The sequence below is a fragment of the Rhamphochromis sp. 'chilingali' genome, assembly GCF_963969265.1.
Source record: "Rhamphochromis sp. 'chilingali' genome assembly, chromosome: 20".
In the NCBI taxonomy this organism is placed as follows: Eukaryota; Metazoa; Chordata; class Actinopteri; order Cichliformes; family Cichlidae; genus Rhamphochromis; species Rhamphochromis sp. 'chilingali'.
In genome coordinates, this window is record NC_137947.1 from 25,993,136 (window position 1) to 26,011,457 (window position 18,322).

Below are 18,322 nucleotides of genomic sequence, written 5' to 3' on the forward strand. Positions count from 1 at the left end.
CTTAATGCCAAATCAGCCACCTGGTCCCAGATTGGGCCACAGCCTGGGTTCACATCCTTTCCTTCATTTGGAAATGAATGGGATTAATCTTAATCCCGTTTATAGACACCCATCGAGATCAATACTAAACTGCATTTAACTCGATTTGTCTATAATCTATTACAAAGACGCTTACTACTGCATTAAATGTTGTTTTGTAAAGCTAAGGCATCGTTAATGGCTGGGTTTTTTTGTTGTTGTTGTTGTTGTTGTTTTGTTTTTTAATGGTTTAAGCCTTGAACCAGTTTTAGTTACGAATGCTTTATAATCCAACTTCAACATGAGGACAACCTGACTCAGTTGACCTGATTTAAAATGCTAGTTTTTCTGCATTTCTCTTCGCACGTGAATATTTGCATATTAATTTGAAATTTTCACACAACAGGATAATTTGACGTGTAATCGTACCAATACCCTACGTTTATAAATACACACATACCATGATTAATTGCTGGTTAGATTTCTGAATCTCGGGGTGCAGCCCTACTCGTTCAACTCAAAGCAGCAGATATCCTGCATGTGTAACAACACCCCCACCCTTTCCATTTAATTGGTTTCATAAACAGATTAATTTGAAGGAGAGGGAGGCTTAATTGCTAATCAGCGTTTCCATGCAGCTCCTGAAGAGTTGAACAGGATCAAGTGTGTTCTTCTACCACAAAAAGGCCTTAGAGCTTCCAGTGCACTGACAGGAGGGGAAGAGATACAGAGGAGGGGGGGATGCAGGAAGGTGGAGATAGGAAACGAGTAGACTAGGTGAAAAGGAAAGAGTAGGAAGGAAGAATTATTGACGGGATGTGAGACAGATGCTCAAAACTAATGGAAACCGATGAAGGGTGATAAGCTGCATTAAAGTGTAAGGAGAGCATAATGTTTAGAAAGGATCTCCAGGACGCTGTACAGGTTGCAGAGTTAACAGTGTGGAAGCTAACAGGATAGGTCTGGATATTTTCCACATAAAAAGCCCAGTCTTTATTACTTGATGTGTCCAGCTGTCAGTGATTAATGATGAATATTAATGAAGCTATTGCAGACTTTGTAGATTTACAATCAGAAAAACTTGATGAATCATAACATGCAGATTTGCTACTAAATTATTCCACATTTTTCTCATGTGTTTACAAGTAAAAGCTGTAATTGTGCTCTAATAATATGGTTCTCCTCAATAGCACACAGTTGTGGTGGGTTTTTTTGTTCTGCTTTGAATGATGACATTTCGTGTGACGATGTCTTTGCCAGCGGTGCTGAGCGATAGGCTGATTCTGCTGTCCTTCCTGGAGCAGAGCCAAGTGGCGGCAGTCTACCTGAACAAAAAGACCCAGAACTCCCCAGAGACTGGCAGGCGAACAGACAAACTCTCACCCTCTGAAATCAAGGTACAGGTAACGCATTGATGGAGAAATGTGTGTGCTTAAGCATGTGTGTCTTTAGGTTGATGATTGCAAAAAGAGAGGGAGAAGTGTTTAAAAAATAAAATAAAACGGAGGCCAAAAAGAAAAAGTGCACTCAATGTAGCCAGCTGCTTGGGAAACACTTCCAGAGTGTTTTCTTGGATCAGTTTCACATTCGGTAGGGTACTTTTTCTTGTTGAGATTAAGTAAAACAGTTACATGTCCTTTCAGTGGACACCGGAGAGGAAATGCCATTAAAAATAACTATGAAAATGCTGCTAGGAAAGAAAAAAACACATGTTGAAGCTCAGTCAGAACCTGCTGGGTCCTTGATTTGTTATTGACCTTCTCCCTGTGACAGCTAGATAAATTACCAACTCTGGCTTGGAAAGTCCACTAAGAATAGTTTCCTCCAGTCTGTTCTCAATCTATATGGACGGTGGCATGATTTTTGTAATCTGTAGACCATCACTATGGATTTTGACAAAGATGTGAAAATTAAATCTTATTTAAATGGCTGTAAATAATAAACCATTAATCCAATATTTTTCTCATCACATTTTCTTAAATATGAGGTGTTCAACCTCATATTTAAGAAAAGGCGTTCAGCTCGGCCTTGTGGCAAAATGTGAAGAGGTTACAAAAAAAGAAATCTGTTCATGATCGCGAACACAAATTATTTCATTTTTGTGAAGTTAGAATGAATTTGAATGTAATGCATTTCAGTGGGAAGTATGTTTCATGTCTTTTGCATGTATTTTATCCAGACTGTAACCTGTGTCACCCTGCAACTAATAAAATGTTTATTAATAAGATGTAATAAGATGTTTCTGTAAACCTAACTAAGAAGTTTATAAAACATAAACATATATCCTGAACCTAACAAAAAACCTCTTACTACCTAAACCTAACACAGTTTCTAATGATAATTAATAAGGCAATTAGAGTAAAGCAGTTGAAGTCCCATGTAGGCCTCCAACTGTGGTCTGTGATGTAAAAAATGAAATGATTCACACCACCACCAACTGCTCTTTTCATGCTTTGAAAGAGGAAAATATTCCATTTGTACACATGACATGAATCAGCACATATGAGACCAGTCAAACGGAAAAATTGTTTTCAGAGACACACTTCAAGAAAATGAGGGTGGGAAATGGATTAAAAGTCATAAATATTTCTCCAACTGGTTCAGTTTAGTATTACATCAATACAATATACATTATCATGAGAATGTAGCCTTTATAGCTCACATGTTCCCAGTTTGACTCTGGCTCTGCGACTTCCCTGTTCCTGTCTGTTAATCTCCATTCAGGTGTGTATTGGGCTCCCTCTGATCTGAAGGTGTTTTTTTTTTTTTTTTTTTTTTTTTTTTTTAGCTGTTAGTAATATGCTTGATTATGTGTAGGACGGTTCTTCCCACAAAACAAAACTACACTCTGTCCTCCTTTGCTAGCTGGCTAACCGCTAACCCTGGCATTATCACATTACTGCCAGGCCCTTTTGTTAAGGGCTGTGTGTGTGTGTGTGTGTGTGTGTGTGGGGGGGTGTGTGTGTGTGTGTGTGGGGGGGTGTGTGTGTGTGTGTGTGTGTCAGTGTGTGTAAAAGCAATCGTTGCTGCTGTGCGTCTGTCTCCAGAAGCACAGTCCTGATAAGACACCCCCCCGCATCACCCCCACCACTCCATATTGTACATCCAACACACCTCTGTCAATGCATGTGCACATACATGCATGCAACCTGCGACCAGTACACACATGTGTACACATATGCCCAGCTGCCCATTCCCTACAACACACACGCACACGCGTACACGCCGCACTGGTCCAGTGGGCTAAGCTGGAGAAGGGAGAGTAGGGGGCGTTGAGGGGGGGGCTAAACTAATCCGGCCCACAGAAAGTGGTTTTTGATTATTGCTGACCAGCAAACGCCAGCAGAAAAAAAAACCTAGAAGAGCGAAGAGATGGGTAGGGATGGAGGGGACATACGGGGGGTAGAGATAGAGTGTGTTATTAACCCAGTGATTTTCAGATTTTATTTTTTCTTTTCCATTTCTAATCTGTCAGTGATCTCCCGTTCAGCTGTTTGGAGCAACTCTTTGTTCCCTTTATCATCGGATGTAGCTCCATCATTTTCAGGCGTATTCTGTGTCCAAAGCAAATTCCCCCCCCCCCCCCCCCCCCCCCGAGGGGGCAAGGAGGGCAGACATGGACCACTGACTCTCAAATCTGCTCCACTCATACAGTACAGCTTGTCAATTTACTAATTTCTGCATGTTCTGGGACTTTTAGACCATTTTCTTTTGTTGAGACATGTTTTTAGTAATTGATTTTCTAAAGACATATTCCCAAATTCCTGCTGATGCCCTTTTAGGGGGATTTTGATGTTACAACTGCTCTTTTCCTAGGTTTCAAACATTTATTTTGGCACAAACCTCTCATTGATCTATTACTGATACTGATCTAATTAATCTGGATTTCTTTTTAACCTCTTCATGTGCACTTTTTTGTTTCGTCCTTCACTCATTCATTAATTCATGCTTTTATTTTATTCCTCAATTCTCATTTCCCTGAAGCTATAGTGCATGACAGCAGCTTTCACCTCACTTGCCTTTCTTAACCCTCTCTCCAAACCCAAACAATCAGCTTTTTTAAAATTCGTTATCACCATTTATTCCTCTCTCTTTTGCCTCCTTCACCTCTGTCCTCCCTCTACCTATCAGGTTTTAGCCATTCTTCTGCAGAGTGACAGAGGTCATGGATGTGTGTGTGTCTCTTAATGTGTGCGCATTAGCCATTGACTCTGGTTCCTTGTGTTAGTGAGTATGGCTGAAGATAAAGAATATATGAAAGGTTTGTATGAATATGGGGCTGTGTGTGTGTACCTGCACTTTGTGTGTCTATCCAAGAGTGTTTGTTTACTTTATAAATCAATGATTGTATACATACATGCACATATTTATGTATGTGTGTCTATTTGTGTGTCTGTGTGAATGTGTGTAACCCGCCCACCCCCCCAAGCGCCACGAGAGCTCATTACTGTGCGTCTCTTTGTTGTGGCCCGTAGAGCGTGGCGGACCTTCCCAAAAAATATGCACATCACTAAAACAACAAGCCCGACAGAACAAAACGCACACAGACATTAATAATGGAAGATGAAAAAACAACCTTAGACATCAACAAAAACAGGATGGGGGAAGGACAGCAGAGGCACCAGGGGCTCCAGCCGTGAAAGTGTCAGAGCCCTCGGGTTTTAAAACAGGCCAGGAAGGTGAATCCAAATGAGCGAAACACTGAGATGCTCGCATATCTTTCCCATTCTTCATAAAATATGTTCTAACTTCAAGAATCTCTGTCTTCCTACTATTTTAATTGCCCATTTTCACTGTTTTGTATTTTTGTGTCCAGGTGGTATGTGTGGAGTTGGGCGGGTGTGGTCGTAGGCTCCACAGACATGTAGGTCTCAACAGTGTCCAGGATGTGGCGCTCTGCTGGTGGAACCAGGATGAGTCCAGTGAGGAGCTATGGCCCTGGACTCCCACAGATACACACAGGAATAACCTTGTCCTAATCAGCTGCTCACCTGCTGAAGGCCTGAAGGTACACACACACACACACACACACACACAGAGCATAGCACAGGTATACTTATGATGGCTACATTAAACACAGGGAATTTCCAACTGTGCATTTCCTAGTACAACTTGTCAAAATTCTATGATAAAGGTTTAGTCAAACCGCTCAAAACTTTAAACCTCTTGTTTGGATTTTAAGACCTTAATAAAGGTTCCAATGAACACCACATGTAAGCAGTCGAACAAACCCTGTATTCATTAAAACAGAGGAAAAGGTTGTGGAATGAAAACTATGAAAGACAATTACCTACAGGGAAACCAGAGCGGTAATGGTCTTTGCTCATTCCAATGTTTTACTGGTTTGGAGAGGGTTAATGAATTGGTCTTGGATGCTTTTGGGGTTACTGCGGGTATATCAGACTTATGTGTGAATACATTTGCAGAAAATGATTACTCCCATCGTTTTCTTGGGAAGAAAGCTCCTACTCCCTGTGGAGCAATTCAAGCATCTTAAGTGATGACTGAGGTTGACATGGCTGGTGGATTTGAGCAGTGACATCACTCACAATCCACCTCACCTACGGGGCATTTAGCTGGTTTCTTCTGACCTGGAGTCACAGTTTTATTCTGAGTTCCTCCTGACAGAACAAGCTCCTGATGCTATATCTAAAGCTGTGTGTGCTTTTATATGCTGTCTCATCTTTCAGTCACTGCCCACAGCACATGACCCTATGTAAGGGTGGGAACAACCAGAAAATCTACACTTTCACCTTCTCTCTCAGCTCTCTTCACTGCAATAGATTGGTGCAGCAGCCACACTGCTGCAGACAATCCATATTTCAGTCTCCTGCTATAGAGTCTTGCTATAGTTGTCCAACATATTGGGTCTGATACAATCACTGGTCATGAGCGTGACATGTATATCGCACAACTGGTTGGCGAGTGCTTCCTGGAGGTTGCTGGCTGTTGCAAACGGTGCTGAGAAAAACATTGTTTTTATTGCTTTGGTCGCTAACAGATTGCAGCGGCTTCCTGTGCTTTGCTTTGCTTTGGATACCTACATATGTGCAAACATTTGCTGACTTCTTGGAAAGGGCGATGCAAACCAACAAATGTTTGCAATGCCAAGACAATACAAGTGGTTGTAGACAAAGCAGAGTCTTCCATGCAAACCACAGGCAAATGCAGCAATAGCAACCAAAGAAATTGCAAGGAGATTTTTCCTGACTGGCTGAGGAGTACACATTTTTCCCTAATCATCAGTGGTTGCCAGAGGGTCACTGACCAGTTTCTAGGCCTGTGTGATTAGGAGCTTAGTCATTTGACCCTACCATGATTGTCACATGCCCAAAATGGTGGACAAATTAAGATCACATGGTTAGTGGTCATGTGTCTGCAAAACCTCAATACTCTTCCCCCACTTAGGAATAGATGCTTAATGTCCTCCACTTGAAGCAACAACTGCTCCCAAACTGCAGTGAGCACCTACAGCCTTCCCTCGCTTCAGACTTGAGGTGCTAATTGTCATCCCCGCCACTTCACCACCAGCAAACCGATCGGGTTTAAGCTGGAAGTCATCAGTCGACATAGCCAACAGAACCAAATCGGAGATGTGATCCTGAGACCCCCACCCTGCCACCGATTAGCTGCACCTAGAATCTCTCTATAAAAGAATCTGTTCACCTCTACAAACCACATATGTCTTTTACCTTAACTTCTTAGTTAAATTACCTGACTACAAGTAGCTTTGAAATAAGTTGCAAAGACATTCATGTTTTCTTAAAGCCTAAAGTGTGATTGATTATTAAGTCCATCTGTTCATGACTGAGATGAAGATTAATTAATCAGTGCAGAAATCCTCATACTTCCTAAGTGTTCACAGTAGATTTTGTATAATGGTAGCTGATGATTTGGCAAGGATGGATGCTCTCATTATTGAACTAGGAATTTTTAGAGGAAGGCTAAGTTGAATTTTAGTAACATGAACACATAATGAAATATAGTAAATACTTATAAAATACTTTTCAGTCTTTATTTGAAGCTCTCAGTATCAGTAACACAAAGTCATCCCATATATTTTTGTAGTTTCACACACAGGGAAGCTTGCAGACACACTCACCAGACACCAGCGAGGGAAAAAGGGGCAACAAAGCTGCTGAATTTGAGGAGAGACCTGTGTTATTCTGGATGGGATTGGGGATGGTGTGTTAGTCACCTCAAGGGTGGTACCTCTGTGTTGCACCTTCATGCATCACCATATGAAAAAAGCAAGAGAGCTAAGCTGTGGTACAGCGTGAAGGAGAACGCCCACACATTCACGCACAGGCTGAAACGCACATCCTCGTGCCCTGTGGCAAAAACCCTACCCATGACCCGATTCTGTGTCAGTGTAGGATTGGCCTCGTGCCGAAAGCAGATGAAAGATCCCAAATTACCAAACCGGGCTTAACTCTAACCCCGGTACGTGTACCTCAGTAAGCATATGCAAAATATTCGCCACACCAAAGAGAGAAGGGAGAAGGAGGAAAAATGAGCGTTACCAATCGCACGCTAGGAAAACAAATTCACGCAGCAGAGAAAGAGGGAGGAATTGGAGGTGTGTGTGTGTGTGTGTGGGGGGGGGGGTGTACATGAATATTGAAATAATCAAAGCAGATGCTGTTTGCTGGTTTTTCTTCTTGTTTTTGGAATGCTCGCCACATTTATCACACTCCTTCACCTAGTTTAGTCTGTGTCTCCTTCAACACCCCCCCCCCCCCCCCCCCCCCCCCTCTCATCCTTCTCCTCCTTCCTTCCTCCTCGCTTCAAGAACATTAAAGTCTCTTCATGGGGCTGCGCCATCGCTCTCTAATGAAAGCGTTTGTTGTCATTTTTCAGATGCGCGGTGTGAAATTAAGCGAGCAGTTTATGTAAGAGCCGTAGCGGGAATCAAATGCTGGGCACACATCGGGCGACGCCAGCTACTTCAATCACTTCAAGCTCATATATATGTTCCTTTTGTTCAGTTCGCTATCTGCCGCACTAAGCCAATTTTCTAGCCAGTCTCGGCATTTAAAAAAGTCTGATTTCTTTCCCTATGTGGTCTTAATTCGTATACCCCCCTCACCACCTCCTCCCTCCTCATGCTGATAAGTGGAGCCACGGAACGTGGGGGGGGTAAAGAGAGGAAAACATACACAGTTGGTTTTTATGCAGGAGCCAGTTAACATTTTTAATGATCCTTCCTTCATACTTTATACACCCTCCCCCTCCAAACAAACACATAAATCAGCCATTTCCTGGAATTGAATAATCTTAAATGAAGTGAGATGAATGTTTTGTTTGCTTTTGCTTTTTTTCCCCGATTATTTCCAAACACTTTTTTTTTAACTGTATGTCTATCCTGTTATCTGTCACCAAACAGTCTGTAGTTGTTTGATCTGCATTTGTTTGTTGATTTGTGCTGTCTTTTAATTATTTTTTGACTTAAGAGTAGAGCAAAAAAAAAAAAAAATTCATAGAAATTAAATAATTTCTAATCTATATTTTATTTATTCTTCACTTCAAGAACACTGTGATGAAGAGTAAGGGTGCTTTTGAAGCAAGATTGCTGGCAAGACTTGCTCCTTAAAAATTAAAAGCTGCAGTCTTAATATGAAGAATTAAAGCACGTTTCAGAAATGCACTGCAAAATAATTTGTACCATGAAAGGGTCTGGTGCTGAATCCAAAGTGTCGATTTACCCCCAAGCTCCGCTGCTTTTTAAACATCACACTGGGAGCACTGCTGGTACAGTTTTGCGTCCAGTGAACGATATTCCCTCCGTTATTTTCAGCCGGGGAAGGTATGAGGAATATTTTGGTTCGTAATCCCGCTGTGCCTGTGCATTTTCTCACATCAGTACTTCAACTCTAACCCCAAATCACATACCTAAAACTTCCCCAGTCCCACCCAGCTATCCCCCCCTCCGCCTCCCCAAACACCCCTCATCCCTCGACTCTCCTCCAAGTCCCTCCGTCTCTCTCTATCCGTCTCTCCCTGTCTTTCTCTGCTCCGTGAGCTGGAAAATTGGCTTCAAAAGGCCACTGCTGTGAACAAGGGCCAGCCACACAGTTGGGCCCGTCCGCTTTATCTTTCACGCCATGGAGGGGGAAAAAAGGTGCCGGTGAGAGAGAGAGAGGAGAAGAATGGAGAAGAATAGTTTTGACCAGTCACTGAAACCAATAACCAGGAGAAAGCTACTTACTAGAAGTCTTTCTTTCTCTCTCTGTGTCTGTCTCCCTCTCTCCTTGTCTCTGCTCTCTTTGCATCTTTCTCCTCTCTTTATTCTTTTCCATTTCCACTCTTTCTCATCATCTTTTCTACATATTTCTGTCTGCATCCCCTTTTCTCTGTCTCTCGTTTGCACATCTGTTCACTCACTTGCTCACTCTCATTCTTGACCTGATTCATCATTTTTTATTTTATGCTCCCAGATTCAGGGAATGCTGTACATTCACATGCCACAATATACTCTGAAGAGTTCACAGGCAAACAAAGCTTTGCTTTTCTGGACACATTACGACACATCTCTACACCTTTTTTACAGGTCGATTGTTGTTTAAGGGCAGCTTGTTAAAAGAGGTGAAAAAGATTTGGCTTTGTAAATGATGAAGTCCCAGTGATTTGTAAATATTTACTGTGCTATGCTAAGTCTGTTTAAAATCTAAAGAGTAACACATCACCTACATCTTATTGTAGAGATCACACAGCCAACTGCAGGTCAACAGTTTTATCGTTTGTCTTTCTTCCTTTCTGGTCTTTAGAGTAATGTTAGCATTTCAAGATTATATTTTGGCCCTGAAAGGCAGAAACCTCCATAACCCTGCAAGTCTTGAATTTTCTTAAATCTCCTAATCAGTTGTGTTGCCTTCAGGGACATTTTGCTTGACTTTGCTCAGTCCAGATGATGGAATATGAGGCGTACCTTCGACTTAAAGATTACCTGGAGTTACATGCAACTACACTGGCTGTAGGAGTGTGGGTGCTTCTGGCACTGAATGTCACTTTTAGCACTATCAAATGCATCCACTAAAATATTTGAGGCACTATTATACTTAAGGCCAGTAAATACAACATATTTAAATACACAGGTCAATGCATAAAAAAGTGAAATGGTGAAATGACGGCACTCCATGAGAATATTCATTGTAACTATATGAAATACAAAAGAGTGACAGATATATAACCAAACACAGTACTGGAGGGATGGAAGACCACTCTTCCAAGAGATGCTACCCCCTTAATGTTTTGATGAATGTACCAATAATGCACTCTCAACAAATCAGTCAAAAATCTCCTTGAGGTGTCCAACTGGTTTGAGGTCGTAGCATATGCATCACATTAAGATTGGGGAAAATGGATGAGACCACTCAAATAGAGAGAGCGTGATTGTGTGATAAACCTAAAGTCAGAGCATCTTTGTGAGCCCACTATTCCCCTAGTGGGCTCACACTGCGGCAGCTAATCACCTCCTACAGTTTAACGGAGCCATCATCTGCTCACTTCAGCAGTCAACTGTTCAGGATTGCCACTTCTTCTTGATCTTTGTGTTTTTGAACTTCTTAAAACAGCAGTCCCCAACCCCCGGGCCACGGACTGGTACCAGTCTGTGAGTCATTTGGTACTGGGCCACGAGAGTTGAGGCTTGGGAGTGAAATTCATGGTTTTCAGGGTTTCTAACGGTTTTTAGTGTTATTTTTTTTATCGTTTTAATCGCTAACTCGGTTTCCCTGGGTCTTTTCCCGTGTGTTATAAATAAATCTTCTTTTTTTTGGTACAATTACTGGTTTTATTTTGTTGTATTTATCCGCAGCACCTTAAAGGGCAGTGCATGGAAAATATTGTCGGACATAAACTGGTCCATGGTGCAAAAAAGGTTGGGGACTGCTGTCTTAAATAACTTAAATATTTTCATTGGTGAGGGGGGGTTATGGGATTATGACCTGCAGCCTCATGGATTGATAGACTCAGGGACTTTTCACAGCCACTGTCTCTATTGAAACACTAGTCAGTTCAGTAGCCTGGATTCTGACTTCCATAATCCACTTTTCTAGTGACTTTAATCTTTTTCTTTTACTTTCTTGATACCAATTCTGAATTAAATGTGCCACAGAGCAGGATTAGATGATGAATATTATGTGCAATGGTGCTAAAGCTGGTTTAATATTTAAACTGTGAATAATGTTGGTCAGAAATATTTATAGAGGGGCTGAGAGTGTAATAAAGCAATTATCATCAGCTGTGTTATGAATATCCCAACTTGGGTTGAACATGCTGTTATTTTCTCACGTCATACATGTTTTTTGTGCACATTGTACATTTTTAAAAATGTAAATAGTGGCTGCTGCAGGTTGAATCCGCCCATGTAGTATTTATTTGTTGGCTCAGAACTTTAGCTGCCTCTGCCCTCTGATCCCTGTTCTTGGAGGGTCATCTGTCAGGTGAAACGGAGCTGAGTCAGCTGCACCTCAGCCCCCCGATGGTGCCATGGTGGCATGCAGGCTCACAGCAGGCAGCGGGCACTAGCAAGCCGGGCATGCGATGAAAAGCTGAAAGGATGCGATGTAGTTGAAGGGTGGGGGGTGTCACGGTTTTTGGCACTGAGGTAGGTCTTATGAGTCCAGCGTTCTGTAGGGTGAATACGATGGACCCTCACCTGCTATGCATTTGTGTGCTAGTTTATTTTCACGCATGTGTCACTTTGCAGAAATTAAGCTATCCAGAGAACTGCACCAGCCCCAGGATACACCACCTTTTACATGAATTGAGCCCCTCTACCCTGCTGCTTCAAATAAACACACACATTCACACGCAGCACCCACCCCCTGGGGTGCAGCAGGAGCTAGCTCTGGGGGATTATAGGGAGGAAAAAAAGCTTTCAGGAGGACAGTCATCTGCTTCTCTCCTGCTGTAGACCATGGGCAGGCAAAAAAAACCTGCCTTCCTCCCTCTAAGTCCCTTTTTGGCAATGCCTGCCAAAAAACTGGGCCGAGCAGCTTTGCAAAAGGAAAGGAAGGCAGGCAGGCAGCCGATCCTTCTTTCTGTCTACACGGCGAAAAGAAATGGGCTCATTTAGCCAAAGCTGCCACGGTCAATGCAGGGCTCTGATAGAGGCTTTGGTAAGGTGAAATCCTTCCTAAAAAGCTCTTTTAGTGACTGTGTAACTGTTGGACTGATGTTTAGTACAGCCTGTGTTCTCCTGTCATCCACGTACTGTTCCAGGTTTCTTGTGGGTGTTTATCGACACTACCACCCGTGACACGGCCTGTCTCCCTCAATGTCAGTGCTTGTTTGCATAGCAGGACCATTGTACCCACGCAAACTGGTTGTAGGCCAGGCAGAAATAATCTACATTTTGCATTTGACCACTGGTCAAAAAAATGCAAGATTTCTTCATGTATCCAGTGAAAAGGGCTCCTTTTCTTGTCATTTGCCATGTCTATTGCTGAGCTCTTGGCTCCTCACACAGGTAAACAGAGGAGGTTGTTTATCATTATGTGCCAAGCCATGGCATGCTTAGGGAGAAGATGTTGTTGACCTTGAGTTAAAATAGAGCTCTTATCATTAGCTGCCTTGATTGACAGCTGGGTGTTTATGAGCAATATGGAAGGCTCCATTTCTTCCATCTCCAGGGGGTTTGGGGCTGCTGCCACGGCATGACTCATTTCTGTCTTTCTCTCACGTGTTCTGTCTTTGGCTCTGCCGTTTTATTCCAAAACAGGTTAGTTCAATAACAGTTGCATCACAAAACAGGTTTCAAGTTGAAGAGCATGTTAAAACAGCAACAAAAATTAAAAGATCTTTGATGATGAATACAGACTAATAAAAACATTTTTTAAAATACACTTGATCTACAGTAGATGCAGTCCTCTTCCCCTAAAGTTTACAGTAATGTTTTTGTTCCTCGACACTGAGAGAAGACATCATCCTTCAAATCTTGTTTCAGCATGCTGGCATGCCTGTATCAGGAAGGAGGACTATGTTGATTTCAAACTCCACATTGCTCTTCTTGCCCTTTATTACAGTAGCTGTGCTTGATTCACTGTTTAAAATAATCCTCTCCTCATATTGGGCCTTGGTGGCCCCCTACAGTTCATGTCCGGTCTGAAATGTGCTGATTTAAATCCAGTTGTCTTCTGATTGGCTCCCTCTTGTAAACAGAAAGTTTGAACAGCAAATGAGGCATCTTGGGTCAAGCAAATTATTATTACAAATCATCCTCTGTGAATATGTGTACTTAATTTTCATATATAGATTCCATCTCAGAAAGGAATTTGCCAGACCAAACTGTGAAGCCTCCACCGGGGATGTCTGTAGACAGGCGTACCATGATCCTTCACACATGCTTCAATTTCCTGTGGAAACATTACATGCCAGGATATAGCCGTGCAAAACAAGATTACAAGATCATTTTTCTTCAACTTCGAAATTTCTCTTCATGCCATTATTTCTGAAGCTGTTCCCTTGTCCTCTCTAACTTTTTTCTCCTTCAGGTCCTAAGCTCAGTCCACACTGAAGGCAACCCTCTGGACTGCCGCTTCAGCCTGCTCCAGCCCTACCAGGTCCTAACAGTGGAGTTACCTGCAGGGCCTCAGGGATTCAGAGAGGAGTCCTGGGCTGATACCTGTGTGTATGAATGTGCACGAGGACGCCTGCACCGCCTTTCAGTCACCCGAATCCCGCTGTCATCTCACCCAGTCTCCTGCTCGCGTCACCCCTCTGAGACCACTCTGCTTCTTGGCTTAAGTGATTCCTCCTTAGTCCTGTACGACCAACGACGCGGGATCTCTTTCCTAGCCTCATGCCCCGTGCCGGCCACCCTCCTCGCCTGGCACCCTGCTGGGGCTGTTGTCATGGTAGGGGGAGGACAGGAGGAGCTGATGTGCTTTGATGTGGGCTTGGCACCTGTAAATATGGCGCTCGTATCAGAGGAGGTAGCTTCAGCTCCCACGTTAAGACTAGCTCAGCACCTGCGCTGTTCTGGAGGCCTGGCAGGACTGCAATGGGCGACTGGCTTGGATGGAGGCCCAGAGGGGACAGATATGCTCGCACTTTCTTTTCATGGTGGACCACTGGCAGCTTTGAGATTTAGACTAGGTAGGTAAAATAACATTGGACAAAAAATGGTCTTCTGAAATTATGAGGAATGTTTTGTTATTGTCAATCACCACAATCTTGTATAGGAAAAAAACAAGGGCTATATAAAAGATGCATATTGCTAGTGTGCTGAGACTGTTTGATAAATCTACAAACCATGGATATTGGCTAACTCGTGCTAACTTAACACATAAATTAAATAGCAGAATCTCATGCACTAAAATTCTTCTTGGATGTTAGGACAATTAATGGCACAAAAAGACATAAGCTTCAGATAATTGCTATACAAATGCTCCAAAACAAACCAACACCAGAAAAACTGATTAGAGGAGGCATCTTGTAAGGTTCAACCTCCTCGAAGTGGCCATGCTACTGACCGTAAACCTAAGTCTAAAGTTTAAGGCCTCCGTTTTGGAGGCCTAGAAACTGGTTAATGACCCTCGTGGTAATCACTGGTTGCTAGGGAGAAAAGTGGGTTCCCTGATCAGCTGGTGAGTAGTAAGTTGCTGTAGTCACCTATAGATTGCATAGAAGATGCCAACTTGCCTGCAAACAGCTGGCAACAAAGCTATGTTCAGCTGTCATGGAACTGAAGAGTGCAACGCAACCTGGAAATGGAGACTGTTTGCCTTCAAAGTAGAAGTTGCACTTTTTATATGGTTGCAGGGGTAAAGCACAACTTTCATTTTGAAAGCAAACATAGTGTGAGTTTGAGTATTTGCAGACAAGCCCGGAGACTTCCATTCAAGGTACGGTTGACCATAGCAAAAGCAATCACAGGGAGATTCCTGGTACAACACCCTGTTTCTCCTTGCAGTTAATTTCACCCAATGCTCTCCAGTAACCAGTTGAGGAATGCACATTTTGCCCTGGCCAAGGTTGCCAATGTGCTGCAAACTGTTCTTATAGTCTTGCAACTGAGGCCTCAACAAGTGTGCTGTAAGGACTACAAAACCTTTTCTGAACTTTGTAAAGTTCAATATTTTAACTTCTAATTCATGGAGATTAACTTTTTTTTTTTTTTTTTTTTTGGCAAGTTAGCCTCAAGTGGTCACTCAGGCAATTGCAGTTTTTGACATTTGACCTGCTTTTCAGCCCTGGAGGTTGCCACTTGGAATAAACATAAAACAGATGGATAATGAGATCCATTTTTCCTGTTTTACCTGTTTTCCTGTTTTGAGTTCTTTGTATTTCTTACTCCTTCTGCCAAGAATAAGTTCCCTCACATTTGTTGAAATTTTACATTACACAGTTCCAAGTAGAAAACACTTCACTCCCTTTCCTAATGAAGGTGCCTTCCTCCCTTCAGACACTCTTGCTCTGTTTTGGATCTGAAGCTGTGTCTGAACCCGCCTGTGTGAATAGTGCTGTCAAGCTGGTCGTCCCAGTACCTTTCCACTCCTGAAGGAAGTTAATTTGTTGACAGGCGGGAAGGTTAGCGGGAGTCACGCTCTCAGAGGTCATTCAATAATCGCCCCGGGGCACGAGCCCCTGAGGAGCATTCTGGGATGCATTTTTCCGATAAATCGTTTACAGTGGCTGCAAAGTCCCTCGGGGTCCCCAGATAAAGTTTGCCAATCAAAATTTTTACGAAGCAGCCACCTCACCCTCCGAAGCACACTCACGTATTCAGCATCTTTAATTGTGACTTTGGAAAGAAGATGTGACAGTGGCACGCAACTCTCTACCGAAGTTTGAAAGCAGGAAAGTGAGGGTGGAGGGAGGAAGGTAGTAGAAGTGTGCATTTGAAATGTGTGTTTGAGGGGTGTGTGTGTGTGTTTGACTGTGTTTGCCTGTGTGCACAGGGAAAGAGGAGGGTGTCTTCCAACAATAGCTTCCGCTCCTCTGATCGTCTGCCAAGTATTTGATGAAGAAAGTCACTGCACGTCTTTTCTCCATGATAATTCTCCCCCCCCTTCACACATGTGTGTATTCTTCTATTTCTGTGCTTCTGTTCGTACACACACACACACACACACACACACACACACACACACACACACACACACACACACACACACACAGACTTTCACTCCAACTCATTTGTTTGCTTCTTCTCTGTATTGACTTGTTTCATAAGGCCCGCTACATGACAGAAGGAGTGAGTCGTGAGGCGGTTAGGAAGAAAGACTTGGCCAAGCTCCAAGTTCTCTCTTTTCCATAGGAGGCAGCTCTCCCTGGTGCCCCCTCCCACCCCCACCCCCCTGCCTGCACCGAGTTATCTCATCTGGGCACACGTTGGCCATGGCTGGGCCTGCACTGGTACAGGCTGTGGAGGGGCAGACTGGGGAATGTGCTGCACAGCACCCAAGAAAAAAATAGCAATTTCTTTTTTTTTGTACAGATGGGAAAACAGGGAAATATTAAAGGACAATGATGTAACTGTGTGTGGAGAATGAACCCAAGCTAATGCTTCTTTCATTGGCAATAAAAAAATTCACTAGGTCATCAAGGTAACTTGGAAGTGAGTTTGTTGATCTGCTGCGCGAGCAGGGTTCATACTCATCTAGCCTGGCATATATTGTTTGTCAAAATTAGTGAGCAGAGTTATCCATCATTTCTAAGATGGGTTTATGGTCTGTCAAAATTACATGTTTGATCGCAACATCAGAAATCCCCACTCGTTTCCAGTGATTTACCCACTGCACACCGTTATTAGCCACCTGTGCAGAGGTGTGAGAGGAACCAGATACATTACTTCACATGCTAGATTTTTTCCTTTTGTTTTTGTATTTGTTGCTCAAGGATTTGTGGCACGTTTCATGTGTGTGACCAATAGCTACTTCATCATTGTCTTCCCAGAGAGAATGGGCTCTTTGACTTGTTTTTGGAGACAAAAAGTTGATCTTAAAACTGATTAAAACTTGAAGCATAGCCTATCATAGACGTTTTATATGGGTCCCATTGTCCTCAGTTCTGCATGTGTTTCCACAGTGTGGTGGTTATTATATTCAACTGACACCAAACCAGAGATGAAACACAAGCCCACTCATAAGCCAGTGCACTCCTACTGCCAGTACCCAGCATTGATTAATGAGGATGGAGCCATCTGTGGCCAGAAGTACTAACTTGAGTAGGTACTCCAGTAGCTTTACTTAATACTCACTTCTAAAAATAATATCCACATTTGCCTAATACTGTGCCTGGGTGAAACCCCTAGATTGGTACTAAGGAGCCAAAGTCTGCCAAGGAAATATCCCCCCACACCTTTACACCACCAACAACATCAAACTGACGTTTGACTCAAGCCAGTGTGACCCTACCATCTAAATATTGCAATAGAAATCTAGACTCAACAGACCAGGCAACTTTTTTTCAAATCTTCCTAATGCCTAAATTAATTGACTTGCTGCCATATGATTGGATGATTTAGATTATTGTGCTAATGTGAAGTTCAGTAGCTAATGAGTTTATGTGACATAATAGTTCCAAGTTAACACGTTTTGGTTTTTTATGTTTTAGACCAAGGTCTTTCATATTTTTAGTCATGTTTATGCTACGTTCTGTGTTTCTCCATGCTGGTGCTGATCTTGTCCTGCTCAGTGTTGTTTGTGCACAGTCAAATAAGTCAGTGTGGACAGGTGTGATCCATTGTCTGCGTCAGCTTAGAGCAGATGTCAGCGCCCAACTCCTGGACTCATACATGCAGTTAAACACATACAGTACCCAAAAATAGGGTTGCCAACTCCCTGAAAAATAAATAAGGGACACCTCGTGGCCAGGGCTGGGCAACCCAGTTGTCTTCACCCTTCCCAGTGTGGTAGCTCTTTTTTTGTGTGTGAAATTATTTTTTAACCATTTGACTTGAACTTGATTTAAGCAGATGCATATTCTTTGTGATATGACTATATGTGAAACAAATGATCATTTAGCCATTTATTTCTAGCTCAAAATGACAACATTAACACAGTAAAACAGGTCTCTTTCTTAAACAGAAGCCTGTCATGCTTAACTTTTGAGAATATAAGTAAATCTTTCTTTAAAAGAACTCTGTCCTGCTTAACTTAAAATTATATAAATTAATAGAAAGCAATAGAACAAAAATATTCTTGTAACAGTGCACATATAGTGCATTTAGTACAATTGGCTTCAGTTGAGGTATTATTTCAGCTTTTCTAATGCTAATCAGCTGCTCCTGTTTGTAAACCCGCTTGTTCCCATGATTACGCATCTTAACTCATCATCATTATTCATCTATGTATTA

General features: G+C 42.5%; 1 protein-coding gene across 3 annotated transcripts in view; it reads left to right on the forward strand.

The window, feature by feature from the left end:
* The window catches only part of wdpcp (WD repeat containing planar cell polarity effector), an 88,608-nt gene that overhangs the window by 39,189 nt on the left and 31,097 nt on the right, over window positions 1-18,322 (forward strand). For all 3 annotated transcript variants that reach the window (XM_080869437.1, XM_080869435.1, XM_080869436.1), the window contains exons 8-10: window positions 1,279-1,415; window positions 4,835-5,026; window positions 13,515-14,118. In XM_080869437.1, coding sequence (XP_080725563.1) covers window positions 1,279-1,415; window positions 4,835-5,026; window positions 13,515-14,118 — 933 coding nt within the window. The remainder of the gene's footprint in view (window positions 1-1,278; window positions 1,416-4,834; window positions 5,027-13,514; window positions 14,119-18,322) is intronic.